The sequence below is a fragment of the Cynocephalus volans genome, chromosome 2 (assembly GCF_027409185.1).
Source record: "Cynocephalus volans isolate mCynVol1 chromosome 2, mCynVol1.pri, whole genome shotgun sequence".
Lineage (NCBI taxonomy): Eukaryota > Metazoa > Chordata > Mammalia > Dermoptera > Cynocephalidae > Cynocephalus > Cynocephalus volans.
The window spans coordinates 136,742,904-136,756,846 of NC_084461.1; the positions used below are offsets into that span (position 1 = coordinate 136,742,904).

At 44.9% G+C, this 13,943-nt stretch overlaps 1 protein-coding gene and 1 non-coding gene across 2 annotated transcripts in view; both read left to right on the forward strand.

The window, feature by feature from the left end:
- The window catches only part of GALNT10 (polypeptide N-acetylgalactosaminyltransferase 10), a 237,888-nt gene that overhangs the window by 177,399 nt on the left and 46,546 nt on the right, over nt 1–13,943 (forward strand). Inside the window, exon 5 of the mRNA XM_063086762.1 lies at nt 13,336–13,521. Coding sequence (XP_062942832.1) covers nt 13,336–13,521 — 186 coding nt within the window. The remainder of the gene's footprint in view (nt 1–13,335; nt 13,522–13,943) is intronic.
- TRNAI-GAU (transfer RNA isoleucine (anticodon GAU)) lies at nt 6,996–7,069 on the forward strand. Its single transcript has one exon. It is a non-coding gene; the product is annotated as a tRNA-Ile (tRNA).

A 13,943-nucleotide genomic window follows, 5' to 3' on the forward strand; every position in this document is an offset into this window, starting at 1 on the left:
AAACCTTTTTTTTTTACAAAGCTACATCATATTTAGAATTACAAAAAACAATTCCATTTTGGGAAGAAAAAAATGAAATATCCAGAATTCTTTATGTTTAAAAATGGAGACCACTTGAATCAATTGTGGTGTTTCTTCCCCTGCAGGATGTCTGAATGTTGGCATATCCTAACACGATTTTGTGCCAGTGTCTATCTAAAAAAAAAAAATGGGCTTAAACATCTAATAACACCACCAAAAAAATCAGTGACTGCTTTAGGTCGTGCCCAGTCTACCTCAGGGCCTTTGCATCTGCTGCTCCCTCTGTAGCGACTGTAATCAGTTCATGTTATATTGCTAGGTGGTCACATCTGAAACAGCTGTCTCACAAACAGACTTGGATGTGATGGACAGAAATATAACCTTTTGTTAAGTGGGGAGTGATGTGAGTGGAAATGTCATGAGTGGTCAGTTCATTGATAAATATTCCACTGGGAAGATGACTTTTGCTTCCCGATGCTACCTCCTATGTTTGGAGACTTACAATTGAATACCTGGATGGCAGGGCCTCCCTTACCTGCTTTACATCTTCCCTTGGGTGACATGCCGAGTCCTCTGGAAGCACATGGTGTATATGGATTTTTAAAAATGAAAGCAGCAAATGATAAGCAAAATATATCAAATCAGGGTCATTCACCAGGCATCTGTTAGCACCTCCCATGTGCCAGGTGCTGTGAGGGAGATGAATCACTCTAGGTCCTGCTCTCCCACAAAAGCTTGCTGCCAGGCAGATGGACCCAAGTCCAAACCAGAACGTGCATCAGAATGCAAAAAGAGCTATGACTGGAGCATGTGCTGCTCTCAGTGGTCCTCAGAGGAGAGCATCGTTCATGCAGATGATGCTTCAGGAGGTCTTTGAGCTGAGCATGGAGGGAAGAATAGGATTCCCTGGGACAGAGAAGCAGAGAAGGATAATCTGAGCTGAGGGATTTGCAAGAGTAAAGGCACAAAGGCAAGGTCATTAGTCAAGTGATGTCTGCAGAGGGTGGATCAGGCGTAGGATTCAGATGAGAGATGGGCCTGGAAAGGTGGGCTCTGGCCATTACTGAAAGACCTGAAATGTCTCCACATGATGTGAGTAGACCTGTGCTGTAGCAACAGTGTGGATGGGATGAGAGGTGAGGGATTAGAGGCCAGAAGACCAGTGTACACCATCCCTGGCGGGGACATTTCTGTAAGCAGCCAAAGATCCCACAGTTCCTGCTCTGGTGCTAACCATTGCGGAAGCAGAGAGGGAAGAGGCCCCAAAGGAGAGGTTTCCAAATATTCAGTATTGGGTTGGGGTGGGGTTTTGTGGGGGAAAAGGGGGCAGTGGTGTTTGGAGGGGGTGCTAAGGAAGCTCTGACATATGTTTAGCTTTCTCTTCCTGTGCACTGAGCAGGAAAATTTCCCCCAGGAGAACACTTTTGCCCTTTAACAAATACGAAACTGACAGGCCGACACTGTTGCTGAAGTGGAAGAATGTTTTTTTTTTTTTTCTTTTTTAATAACACCTTATCTCCAACACCTGACAACCTGACATAATTTAAAAGCAGCTACCAAGAACCCACAATTGGAATTGCCTATGAATCTGCCCCCTGGATGGGCTCCAACTGGGTGAAAAAGTAGAGTGGGCCAAGTGCAAGGGACCAGGCCTTCTCTTCTCATTTGCAGCTGATTGGCGGGGAGTCACTTTCAGAAAACAGGGGCGGCTGTAATTAACTTGACAATAGTGGTTTGTGGAGTGTTTTTATTTGTTGTCTGATTACTAAACAGATTTAAGGTCCTGCCCACCCACTGAAAAGGGACCAAGGCATTTAGTTGAAATTAAAAGTTCAGACAAGGCTGCCTGTTTAGACAATAGCATCTCTTTTTTAATAGATTACTTGTCTTCTGCAAAATAAGGGAGAGGAGTTAATTTGTGTGATGAAGTGCTCTCTATTTCTGGGAGCTGGCTGGTGGATGTGATTGCTCGAAGAAGGGGAGTAATTCATTCTTAAAATCGCCAAAGACATGTTCAGGCCAAATACCTATACCCCAAGGAGTTGGGTAATTCATAAAGTGATGCCAAAGAACAGAGAGGCTTGTAGTTTCAAAGCAAATGTTTGAGGAAGGTGTATAGTTTTTTTTTAGGTTGCGGGTCACCATTTGTTTTCAGGAATGTGTCAGAGAAATCAACTTAACATGTTAATCTAAGCCATCAGACGAGGAGGCCCCTGATTGTAAGGGACAGTGAAAAGAGACAGACTTGGGCTTGAATTCTGGAGACAGCACCATGAGCTGTGTGGCCTTGGGCAATGACAGACCCACTGAGAGTCCATCCCCATGTATCAAGCAGAATCGACCCTCATAGGGTGGTGGTGAAGGTTCTAGTGTGGAATGGGGTCTGCCAAGTGCCTAGGACAGTGCCTGGTGACCAGTAGGTGTAAGTCAGGGTCAGCTGCCTCTTGTCCTCTGGCTTCAGCTCTAAGAACTCACTGTTTTCACCCTGGATGGAGAGCCTGGCAACTCCTGTAGTCCCCTGACAGAATCCACATGCACAAAAATATCAGGGAGGACTTTAGATTTCACTGATGGAAGGGGCAGAGGAGGGGTTTTACATCACGTACTCCACAGCAGCCCACTTGTAATCTCACTAGACATTCCTGTTCTCCCTAAATTTGCCCCCAGAAATTTATTTTGTTACTGGAACATGGCCATTAGCATTTCACCCAAACTCCCCCTCTCATTTCCCCTCCCCTGTTGCCAACTGTCTCCCAAAACAGCTTACAGACAAGTACGGTATTCTCCCCAACGTGGATCCCATTGAAAGGCTTGTCTCCACCTCTTTGCTCTCCACTCCCATCCCCAGGTATACCACTGCTTTGACTGGTCCAGGAATGCATGGATATCAAGGGCAGATGTATTTGTCAAGGTAGATACTCCACCAGAAGTTATTCACTATTTTGGAAAATCACATCATCAATAAAGGTACTTGAGGTGCCAACCCAGCACACTGTACCAGTCTTTTAGGAGAAATAATAATGTGTATTCTGAGATATGGCACTTACAGGTAAAGCATTTAGCTGCTTATCTAACTCCTTGTAGTCATCCCAAACATTTATATAGTGAAACGCATATTTTATTATTTCTCTTTTATATCACAGTTGGGCATTATATAGAATTGTTTCATGATAGGTGTTAGGCAGGGTATATTATTTATGAATTTTATATTAAGATATTAAAAGACACCATACAAAACAGCAGTTACATAAAGGGGCATTAAGTCACAGGGGGTTGAGAACCCCTGAATTAGGAGAATCAGCCAGATGTTGTAGCTATGTTGGCCTTAAAAAAGGGTTTAGGTCCAGTTACCTCAGATGTGCTTGTCCTTGATGGTTTCCAGCTGCCAAGAAATAGGCCCATATTTGCCGAAGGCTCTGATACACATGTTTTCCTGGCAGCTCTTACAGTGAAAGACACCTAAAATATGCTCTCTGAAGTCTTTGGCAGAAGGAAATTGGCCATTTGGGAGTAACAACTTTCTCTACCCATTGGTATCCCAGAGATCACAAATCAACAGAAAATAATTCTATCAGTGACCTATTGAGATAAGCAATGCAGTGACAGTCCTGTTTATAGAACTGGTCCCCAGGTGCATTTTTGTGCATTCTCAGAAGCCCAATAATAATAGCAATAGCAGCAGTGGGATGTCATGGAAGGAGAACCAGCCTCAGGTAAGGGGCCATGGCCAAGAACCACCCACCTCAGGATCAAGTGGGGCATCTTTTAACACTGTAGGTTCCACACTGTGCCCTGAGCCAGGGTTTTTCAGATTGCAGGAGTAGACTCACTAGAAGGTCATGAAATCAGGTTACAGAGTCATCATGCACAGCTTTTTAACAAAAGTGGACTACAGGAGGATAGAATAGGAAAAATATATCCCAGTGTATTACACTGTGTATTTCAGTTACATATGTACATATATTTGTATGCATGTGTACTCCAGGTCATGATGTAAGATGTATTTCTTTTTAGGGGTCATACTCCAAAGGTTTGAAAGCCATTGTTCCCAGGGCATAGCATCAGACTCTATGATGCTGCCCGGACATCTGTGTGAAAATCAGTTCCCCTAGGATTCTTAGGACTGAGGTCTGAAAACCCTTGCTGTGAGTCCCATCAGGGGGTGCATTCATTTGTCAGATCTTTTCTCACTTGCAGGTAAAAAGAGAGGAGGAGTTTGGGAGGGAAGGTAGGCCAGGCCAGGTTGGGGACACTGAGAGACAGGAGGAGGGTTGGGAGGGCACCTGAGCCAGCACCCATCCCCCTCACAGGTTTGCTGGAGGGTGGTGTAGCAAATAGTCTTGGATCCCTTGAAGAACTTCAGTTTTTCCATTTTTCTATCAGGCAACATCGGTTCTGTTATCAAAAATAAAGAAGAGGAGGAGGAAGGGGAGAGGGAAAGGGAAGGGGAAAAAAGAAACTGCTGGTTTTCCAAAGCCACACATCAAAAGTGTCCATTATGCCTAAGATTGTCTTATGCTCAGACCCCTGTCAAAGGAGAATGAAGAAGGTCCTCCAGCTGAACTCTGAGTTCTTTCAGGACTACCACTCTCTGAAATTCCTCCTGGGACTTGGGGCAAGAAAAGTATGTCTTTCCAGAAGGGCTGGTCTGTTTTCCTTTTCCAAACTGTAGACGATTCTTAAATGCCTGTGCATTTCACCTGCCAAAACCCATCCTGGTGTAATCATGGTTTTCCTTCCTGATCTGTCTTTCTAATTTCCCTGCTATTTATATTTACCTGTCTGTAAATAGTTTTTCAAGCATGTGAAAGACCTGGACATCCCAGAGGGTTTGGGTAGTAGGGCTGGAAATTGGTAACTGCCAGGCAGAATGGGGAGACCAGGGGCACTGAAAGATGGTGCAGTTGCATGGTGAATAATGCCAGCTGTGGAATGGCAAACACCCAGTATGACTCCTGCCAGCTGTCTGAACATGAGTCCCACAGAACTTCTCTGAGGCTCAGGCTCCCTTTGTCTAAGACAGGAGTGTTGATAGTGCCTACCTACTAGAGTTGTGGGAATGAAATGAGACAGTGTATCTAACAGCACATGACACAGGGCCTAGGCATACAGTAAGCACCTGACAGAAATCGTGATGATGATAGTGATAACAATAAAGGTGAGGGCCCACCTCCTCTTAAAATTTGTCCTTTGTCTAGAAACACCTGTGTATCAAAACAAAACAAAGGGTGATGCTTTTGAACACCATGTGCCCGCCCCTCTCTCCAAAAGGATTGCCAGTGCCTTAGAATACACTGCCTAAGACTTCCAAGTGAATAAATCTATCCCAGGAAACATATGAGCTATGACACTTTAATAGCCAGCAGCCCAGCAGAGCCGAGACATGACAAGACCTGGAACACCTACAGGTCCCAGAAGTCAGGCCAAGTGTGCCAACCGCAGCCTCTTCTGCCACGGCTTCCATGTTATTAGTGATGCCCCCAGAGGCCAGAGAACCAACTGTGGGGCGGATGCTGATTTATCTGGCTTGTGACCTGCCTCCTACTTCCCTTCTCCTCCTCTTCCCTCACTCTCTCCATGGGGCTGTCTGTCAGATGCTTGGTGTCCTGCCAGGGCGTGGGACACACAGAGCTCCTTTATTTTTGGTGCTGCTCAGCAGGGGTTTTTCTGCAAGGCTCAGGGCATCAGAGATTGAAATGCTGGTGTATTCTACTTGGGAATTAATATGATTACATAGTGCATTGAAGATTCCTAAACAAACCAATCCGAGTTCTGTCTTTGGCACTTAACTTGCTGGCTGTGTAACTTTGGACAAGAAACAACATTTTCTGGACTTATTTCCCTCCTCTTGCAGCGAAGATAATGAACTGCAGCCTGCTTCCCTCACAGGGCTGGTGAGGAAACACCAGAGGAAACGATGGAGGAAGATTCAGCGGAGATTCACAGAAGCCTCCAGCGCTAGGCACAAGGGACATGCTGGTGCACAGTGCTCACAGAACTTGCCCTTGTGGATCTTAGAGCCTAGTGAGGGAGACAAAGTGAGGAACTCCATGGATACTTAACAGTGATCACAGCCAGCTGCCATGAATAACAAGTTTTGGGACTGCAACAGGCCGATGTAGGGACCTGCTCTGGTCTGGGAGGTCAAGAAAGGCTTTTGCAAGGAGTTAGTTTGCACTGAGATCTAAAGGATGAGCAAGAGTTAATCGGGGGGAAATGTGTGGAGAGGCTTAGGATCTGGAGCAATCCAGGCAGAAGGACCAGCATGGGTGGAGATCCCAAGGCCAAAGGAGACATGAAGGGGCTTTGAACCCTGTAAGATGACAGGAGAGGGGGCACTGAGGACAGGAGGAGCAAGACAAGGCTGGAGCGGGGGCAGGAACTGACTATGCACAGTCTTTTCATCCCTGGTAAGGATATTGGACATTCTTCCAAAAGCCATGGGAAGCCACTGAAGGAGTTTAAGCAGGGGAGTGGGGAGTGGAAGGGTGACAGATGCAATTTACTTCTCTCTTCAGCGAGCACCTGAACTGCTACATGCAGACCAGATGAAAAGGGGCAGAGTCCTTGCTACTGCAGTTGGCCATGGACTGCAGAGGTCCAGACAAAGCACAGCAGAGGCCTGGACCAGGGCCTTATTCACACCGTGTCACTGTCACTATGCCAGTGTGTAAGAATCTCATCACTCCTGTATTAGTTTCCTATGGCTGCCATAATGAAGAACCACAAACTGGGTGGCTTAAAACAGCAGCAGTTTATTCTCTCACAGTTCTGGAGCCTAGAAGTCCAGAATCAGAGTGTCGTGCTCTCTCCAAAGTCTCCTTACCTGTTCCTAGCTTCCGGTGTTCCCTGCAGTCCTTGGCATTCCTTGGCTTGTAGACACGTCACTCGATCTCTACTTCCATCATCACATGCTGTTCTCTTGGTGTGTCTGTGTGCCCACATTTTTTTCTTAAAAGTACACCAGTAGGGCTGGCTAGTTAGCTCAGTTGGTTAGAGTGTGGTGCTGATAACACCAAGGTCCAGGATTCAATCCCTGCACTGGCCAGCCGCAAAAATAGATAGATAGGTAGGTAGACAGATAAAATATTAGTAGCAAAATTACCCCAGTCACTGAATTAGTGCCCACCCTAATCCAGTATGACCTCATCTTAACTTGATTACATCTGCAAAGACCCTTTTTCCAAATAAGTTCACATTTCACAGATATTGGGAGTTAGAACTTCAACATGTCTTTTTTGGAGGACACAACTACTCCTCTGAGGGCAGCTCCTCCTTGTGCCAAAACCCTCCAGGTAGAACCATCCTGAAAGTCCTAACAGCCCTTCAGGCCAGACAGGAGGGAGAGGCTCCACTTCTAAATAGGAACCAAGAGGGCCACAGGCCCCAGAGAAGCCACAATGTGTGTGTGTGCACGTATGTGTGTGTCTTCAGGGCAGCGTGTACAGTGAGGACTCTGGGAAGCACGGGCCCTGAGTTCTTGTCCTCACTCAGACCTCATCAGCTGAGAGAGTTGGGGCAAGGCCTTCCCTTCCCTGGGCCTCACTTTCCTCTCTGGTAACACCAGAATTGATGATACTGTCCCATCCTCTTTGTGTTGGCTTTGGGAGGAGTCCAATGGGATAATCAAGTATTTCCTAAGAAGATACTGTGTGCCCAGCACTGAGACACCTCACTTGGGAGAAGAACAAGAGTTATACAAGTTGAAGTTGTAATATCTTTCTGCATTATTCCCTTGGCTTTTCTCCTCTTCCAGCAGGATGGTTACAATTTCAGGCTCCATTAGCCTCAGAATCATCCCATGGGCAGGGGCAGAGACTAAACAAGAGTGACCAGGAGTTGATCGTTTCTGAAGCGGAGTGATGGGTCCATGGGGGTGCTCGTTATTCTATTCTATTTTTTTACATATGTTTGAAATGATTCTTGATTTTTTAAAAAAATAGTTTAACAAAGAAAACTTCAGACTTTGGAGCCAGATTGCCTGGGTTTTCATCCAAGATCATCCACTTACTAACTGTGTGGACCTTGGAAAAGTTACTTAACCTCTCTGTGCCCCAGTTTCCTCATCAGGAAAATGGGGATATTAATCAGCCACTTGCCTCACAGACTTTTTGTGAATATTAAATGATTAAATAGATGTAAAGCACCTGGTTTAGTGGTGCAGGTGAGTACTAAGCAAGTGTTAGCTATTACTTCTAGAAACTGGGCGCAAGGAACTGTGAGGTGTCTTCAAAAAGTTCATGGAAAGATTCATATTATCTTAATTCCGTTTTTCCATGAGGTTTTTAAAGTACCCTCCTCATATGTGTTGCTGGACGGAAATTATCTCTGTAAGCTTCATAGAATCACACATTCAGCTTTGGAGATGTTTTAAGTCATACCTGCTGCTTGGAATCTGTCTGAGTTTGGGTTTCCAGGAGCAGATCCTGAGATAAGGATTTGTGTGCAAATACAGATGCTCCTCAACTTACAGAGGGGTTATGTCCCAACAAACCCATCCTAAGGTGAAAATATCAAGTCAAAATGCATTTAATACACCTGAACTACTGACATCATAGCTGAGCTTAGCCTACCTTAAATGTGCTCAGAATCCTTACAGTAGCCTACAATTGGGCAAAATCATCTAACACAAATTCTATTTTATAATAAAGTGTTGACTATCTCATGTAATTTATTGAATACTGTACTGAAAACAGAATGGATGTTTGGGTACTCAAAGCAGTTTCTACTGAATGTGTATCGCTTTTGCCCCGTCGTAACATTGAAAAATTTTAAGTCGAACCATCGTAAGTCAGGGACCATCTGTAGTACATTTGGGAGGAGATTTCAGTAAGCACCAGCAAAAGACTGGGGAAGTGATAACGGGAAGGGGAGGCAGCCAGTAAGAGTGCCTGTGATAGGCACCACTGCAGGCAATGACACCCGATCCCACTGGAAATTCCGGGAGCCAGCATAGAGCATTATTCAGGGTTATCCTTCCTGAGGGCGAAGGAGCAGGGGCAGTTCTCCACCAAACTGTAGTCGTTGGGTGAGGCATGACACATGGGTGCAGAGAGTCCCCAGGCAGAGTGGCAGGTGGAAGGCAGGCAGGCAGACACTGGAAGAACATGAGGGGGTGCAGGTGGGGCACCAGTGCATGCACTGCAGATCCATCTGTGAGCTCGCTGGCCGGTGCTCCTCTAATACCTGCCTAAAGCCTTAACAATGACGGGGACTCACCACCTTCAGAATCAGCCTTATTTCCTGCTGATGGCTCTGACTTGTTAAATAGGGGTAATAAGGGCAAAAGCAATTCTGTATTGTATTAACATCAAGGTGACCCCTGGAATAGGATGATGAGTATGTGGCATTAGGGCTGTTGCCTCCCTGCTGGGTCAAGGCAGACATCTCTTCTCAGTTCTGGCACATTCATGCTGAGCCAGGATAGAGCCTCAGAATCTTTCTTAACACAGCTTTAGGTATCCGTTACAAACCTGTCAGTGTAAGCAGTTCAATGAAGCCAGTCTGCCATCCCTGCCCTAGTGCTTATGAAGCTGGAGGTAATTGTAGGCTGGAAAATGCCCTGAACTGGGTTACAGCCCTGCCATGTTGCAGCCTCGCTGTATGACTGTAGGTAAGATATTTAATTTCTCTGGCCCTCCTCTCTGGATAGAATGAAGTGACTCAGTAAAGTGAGGCAAAGATGGGGTTTGGTGCAATAGGAAGAACGTGCTCTTTTACAATCAGCCAAGGTGAGTCTTAGATCTTGGCTTCGTCATTTAAAAACTATGTTCCTTGGGCAGGTTACATCACACACTCTGAGCCTCGGTATGTTCTATAAAATGGGGCCATAATACCCAGTTTGTCATGGTGTTGTAGGTGTCAGAGATGATGCATATGAAATAGGGAGCTCCGTGTGTGAGCAGGGGCCCAGTAATTGTTCCCTATGATTGTCATCATCATAACCATCATCATCTTCATTTAAAGTCCCTTCCAGCTCTGAAATGTATGACTTTACGGAATGGCCACATCCAAGAAGTCAGTGTGGTAAAATAAGGCAACAGTCCTAATTTTGTGTAAACGCACTTTCTAATAAGGACAGGAGGAGCATAATTGTCCCTAAATAATTGCTCTGACTTTACCACAAGCTGTCCAAAGGCCTTAATTGGTTGATCTGTAATGACTGCGGCCATCTGCGTTCAGGGTGATTTAGCAATGGGGCTCAGCCCGAGCAGGGCCCTCAATGATTAGAGCTGGACAGGGTGATTTTTCTCCCTCTGATGGGAGTAGTGGTGTGTGGTATAGAAGATTATCTCATTCTTGTTTTAATGACCTACCAGTTGAACCCAGCCAAGAAGAAGCTGTGATCACAGATAATGCCTGTGGATTTTTTTCTCCTTTTTTAAAGATAGTGTTCCTGCACGAACAGCAGCATAACTGGAGCACGATTGTGCCTATTGCTATCTTGTCTCATTGCCCGAGAAAGTCTCTTTTGGGAAGATTTAGTCCCTCAATTAGGGCCAATTGATTTCTGCTCTCTATAGAGTCACTGTTCCAAAGAGAAGTGGGAAAGGGCGAGGGAAGCCATATTAATCTTCGTGTGCAAGCAAGAAGAGACTTGGAGTGTTTTTTATTCTTCTAGCCTCTGGTTGTAGATGTGTAGCAATCTTTTCTCTGTATATATTTTAATTGCGTCAGCCTAAAAGATGCCATGTGAAACACACTTCATCTCACAGAAGTTTCTGGAGACCTAAGTGAGAGTGTCCAGAGCAGTGTTTACCTAAGTGTGCCAGTACGAAAGTGGTTTTAAGTGGTCTCTAAGATGATTTCAGGTGGTTCAGACTAAGTAATGTTGGATCATGTGGAGAAGATTTTTCTTTTCAATTCTTTCGTTTCTTCTGATTACCTCAGATGGAGAGTCTCAGTTGGTCTCCATATCTTTCTTCATGACAAAGAGAGAGCAGACCTTAAGCTCACAGTTGTCGGGAGGACAGGAGTATCTGGCGAAAATCCAAGAACATTATTTTATTTTTATTTGTTGGAGATTTTTTTATTTATTAGTTATTTATTATAAATGATACCAATTTTCCATTTATGGTATTTAAAGTTTCTTTTAAAAATAAATTTAATTTAATGGAAAATGTAATTTAAAAAATGAATTGATTTTTTTAAAAAAATAGCTCAGTAAATTGTAGTAAAGTATGTGGATGTGGCAAAAATCATGACAGCAGTGTATGACTGCCAGCGGTTGGGGAAACATGACAAGAAAGGGGAAAGCATGTTTCTACAGAAAACCCAGTAATTTACTGGATGTGCGTGCAATCTTTATGCCTTTTATTTCCTTTTTTCTTTTTAGCAATTACACTGGCTAGGAATTCTAGTACAATTTCTAATAGAAGTTGTGAAAGTGTACAGCCTTTCTCCTGATCATAGGAGGAAAGACCTCAGTATTTCATTAGTAAGTATGATGTAAGTTTGGGGGGGTTTCTGTATCCATCCTATAGTTTTTATAAAGGACCCTAATCCTGATTAAAATCAAGAGACACCAGCATTAAGACTGGGATATTTAGGAAAAAATAGGCTTTTTTTTTTTTTTTAGTAGAACAGACTGTTGTCTTATTCAAAACAACTTTTCCATCATGGGGCCGAAATCCACCCCACATTAGAATAAGCAAGGAGAGGAATTTGTTGTCATATGTAATAAGACTATCTAGGAATCCATCTGCATCAGTGTAGAGCTAGAGCTGGGGTCTGGTGCTCACAGACCCCTCGAGCCCCTTCACAAACCCTTCACACACAGGTCTGTGAGCTAGGTAACTGGCAAAAAGGTCCTTGGAGCCTTGGTTGAAGTAGGAACGGTCTTTATTCAGCACACACACACTATGAGCTAAGCAGTCCACAGAGAAACTCAGAAGCTCAACTGCTACGCAATGTCCAAAGACAAAACTGAGCAGCTGCCAGCAGAGTAAACATGCTCTATTTTTAGACATGAGCTCTGCAGCCAGCTCTGCTTCACCAACTGAAGAACACACAATAGCAATTAACTAAAAAGCTACATGGGTGCACATGTGCACTAACTCCACCCACACACAACTTGTTTACAAGAAATGTGGAGGGAACCTGACTAAATTATACTATTTTTCCCACAATCAGCCACAGGGGGGACTAGAGAATGGAAATGTCATCAGGATAATGTCTCCCTCCATCTCTTGATTCTCATTTTTATACAATGGCTTCAGTCTCAGCAGATTCCCCCACCACCTCTCATCACCTCATTTTGCCAAAGATGTCGCCAGCAGCTCCAGACTTATGGCCAACTAACTTAGCAACTCCAGCAAAAAGAAAGGGTCTCGTTTTTCAATAGTTCTGAAAAACATTCTCAGGACTCATGATGTGGACCAATTTAGGTCACGTGGCGATCTTTGAACCAATCACTGTGGCAAATGGAATGGAATGCCCTGATGGGTCAGTCCTGAGCCGCATGCTCCTCCACCTTGGAACCAGGGGACAGAGTCAACCCAGCCACGTCTGATGGACTGAGAGGAGGAGGGGCAGTATCCCAAAGAAAAATCAAAATATTATTACCAGAAAATGAGGGAATGGACCACAGCCAGGTGTAAACCACAGATGCCCCACACCCTTATACAGAAAATCTCTCTGTATTCCAGGTCTGGCACTATCACTGGACCTCTTTGAACCTCAGTTTCCCCATTTGTAATACATAGGTGATGATCCCTGTCCTTCTTGGCCCTATCTGAAAGGTCCAATGAGGCAGTGTACAGGAAAGCTGTGTGTAGACTGTTAAGTGCAGTGCTCATGGAAAGGAGAGGTCACAAGAATGATTACTAAGTGTAGTGGATCGAATCATGTCCCCCCAAAACTCAGTGAAGCTTGAATTATATCCCCCAAGTTTTATGTATTAGAAACTTAGCCCCGACTATGACTGTTAACAGGGTGGGAAATCTTATTATGGTAATTTTAAGGTGGGGCCTTGTAGAGGTGATTGGGTTGTAGGACCGTGCAGTAGTGAATGGATTAAAAATGGTGGTCAGAGGTGTGGTTCTGAGGGCTTTAAAAGAAGAGGAGAGTCTGTCTTTCTCTCTCTCTGCTCTCTCTGCTTCCACCATCTTGCAATGTGAGACCCCTGGGTCACTGTCGCCACCACCAGATGGACTTTGGACTTCTCATCCTCAGAAACTGTAAGCAATAAATGTCGTTTCTCTTTATAAATCACCCAGTTGTGTGTATTCTGTTATAGCAACACAAAACGGACTAATACACTAAGTAACTATTCTGACCCATCTGTCCATCTGTCCTCTTCTTTCTCCCTCACAGAGCACCTAAAGAAGCCACTTGAAGACTACATGGCCCTTTTTCCTAGCGTGAGGATTCTCCGAACCAAGAAACGGGAAGGGCTGATAAGGACCCGGATGCTGGGGGCCTCAGCAGCAACTGGGGATGTCATCACATTCTTGGACTCACACTGTGAAGCTAACGTCAACTGGCTTCCTCCCTTGCTCGGTAAGGGAGCCCCCGCCACCATCACTGTGAGGCAGGTGGCCCGGGGTGAGCCCACAGTGACTGGCCCCAGTGTTGCTGCAGGGAGTCCTCTGTGAGGGTTCCCTTGCCTGCTTGAGATGCATGTAGCATGATGCCGGGTGCCATAAGGAGTGCTCAAAGAGACCTTTAAAATTCATCAGTTCTGTTCATTTCATAGAGAAGGAAGCTGAGACTCAGAGAGGGAAATGATTCACCCAAGGTCATATAGCACATTAGTGTCTAGTGACAGGACTGCTTCCCTCAAATTACTTCAAGTTCTATTGGCAAGCAAGCCAAGGCTGTCTACTGGTCAGACCCAAATTGTGGGGCACATCATCATGTCAACTTAGAGTAGCTGCCACTTACTGCACTGCAGCTGTGAGCCATGCAGGCTGTAAGCATTA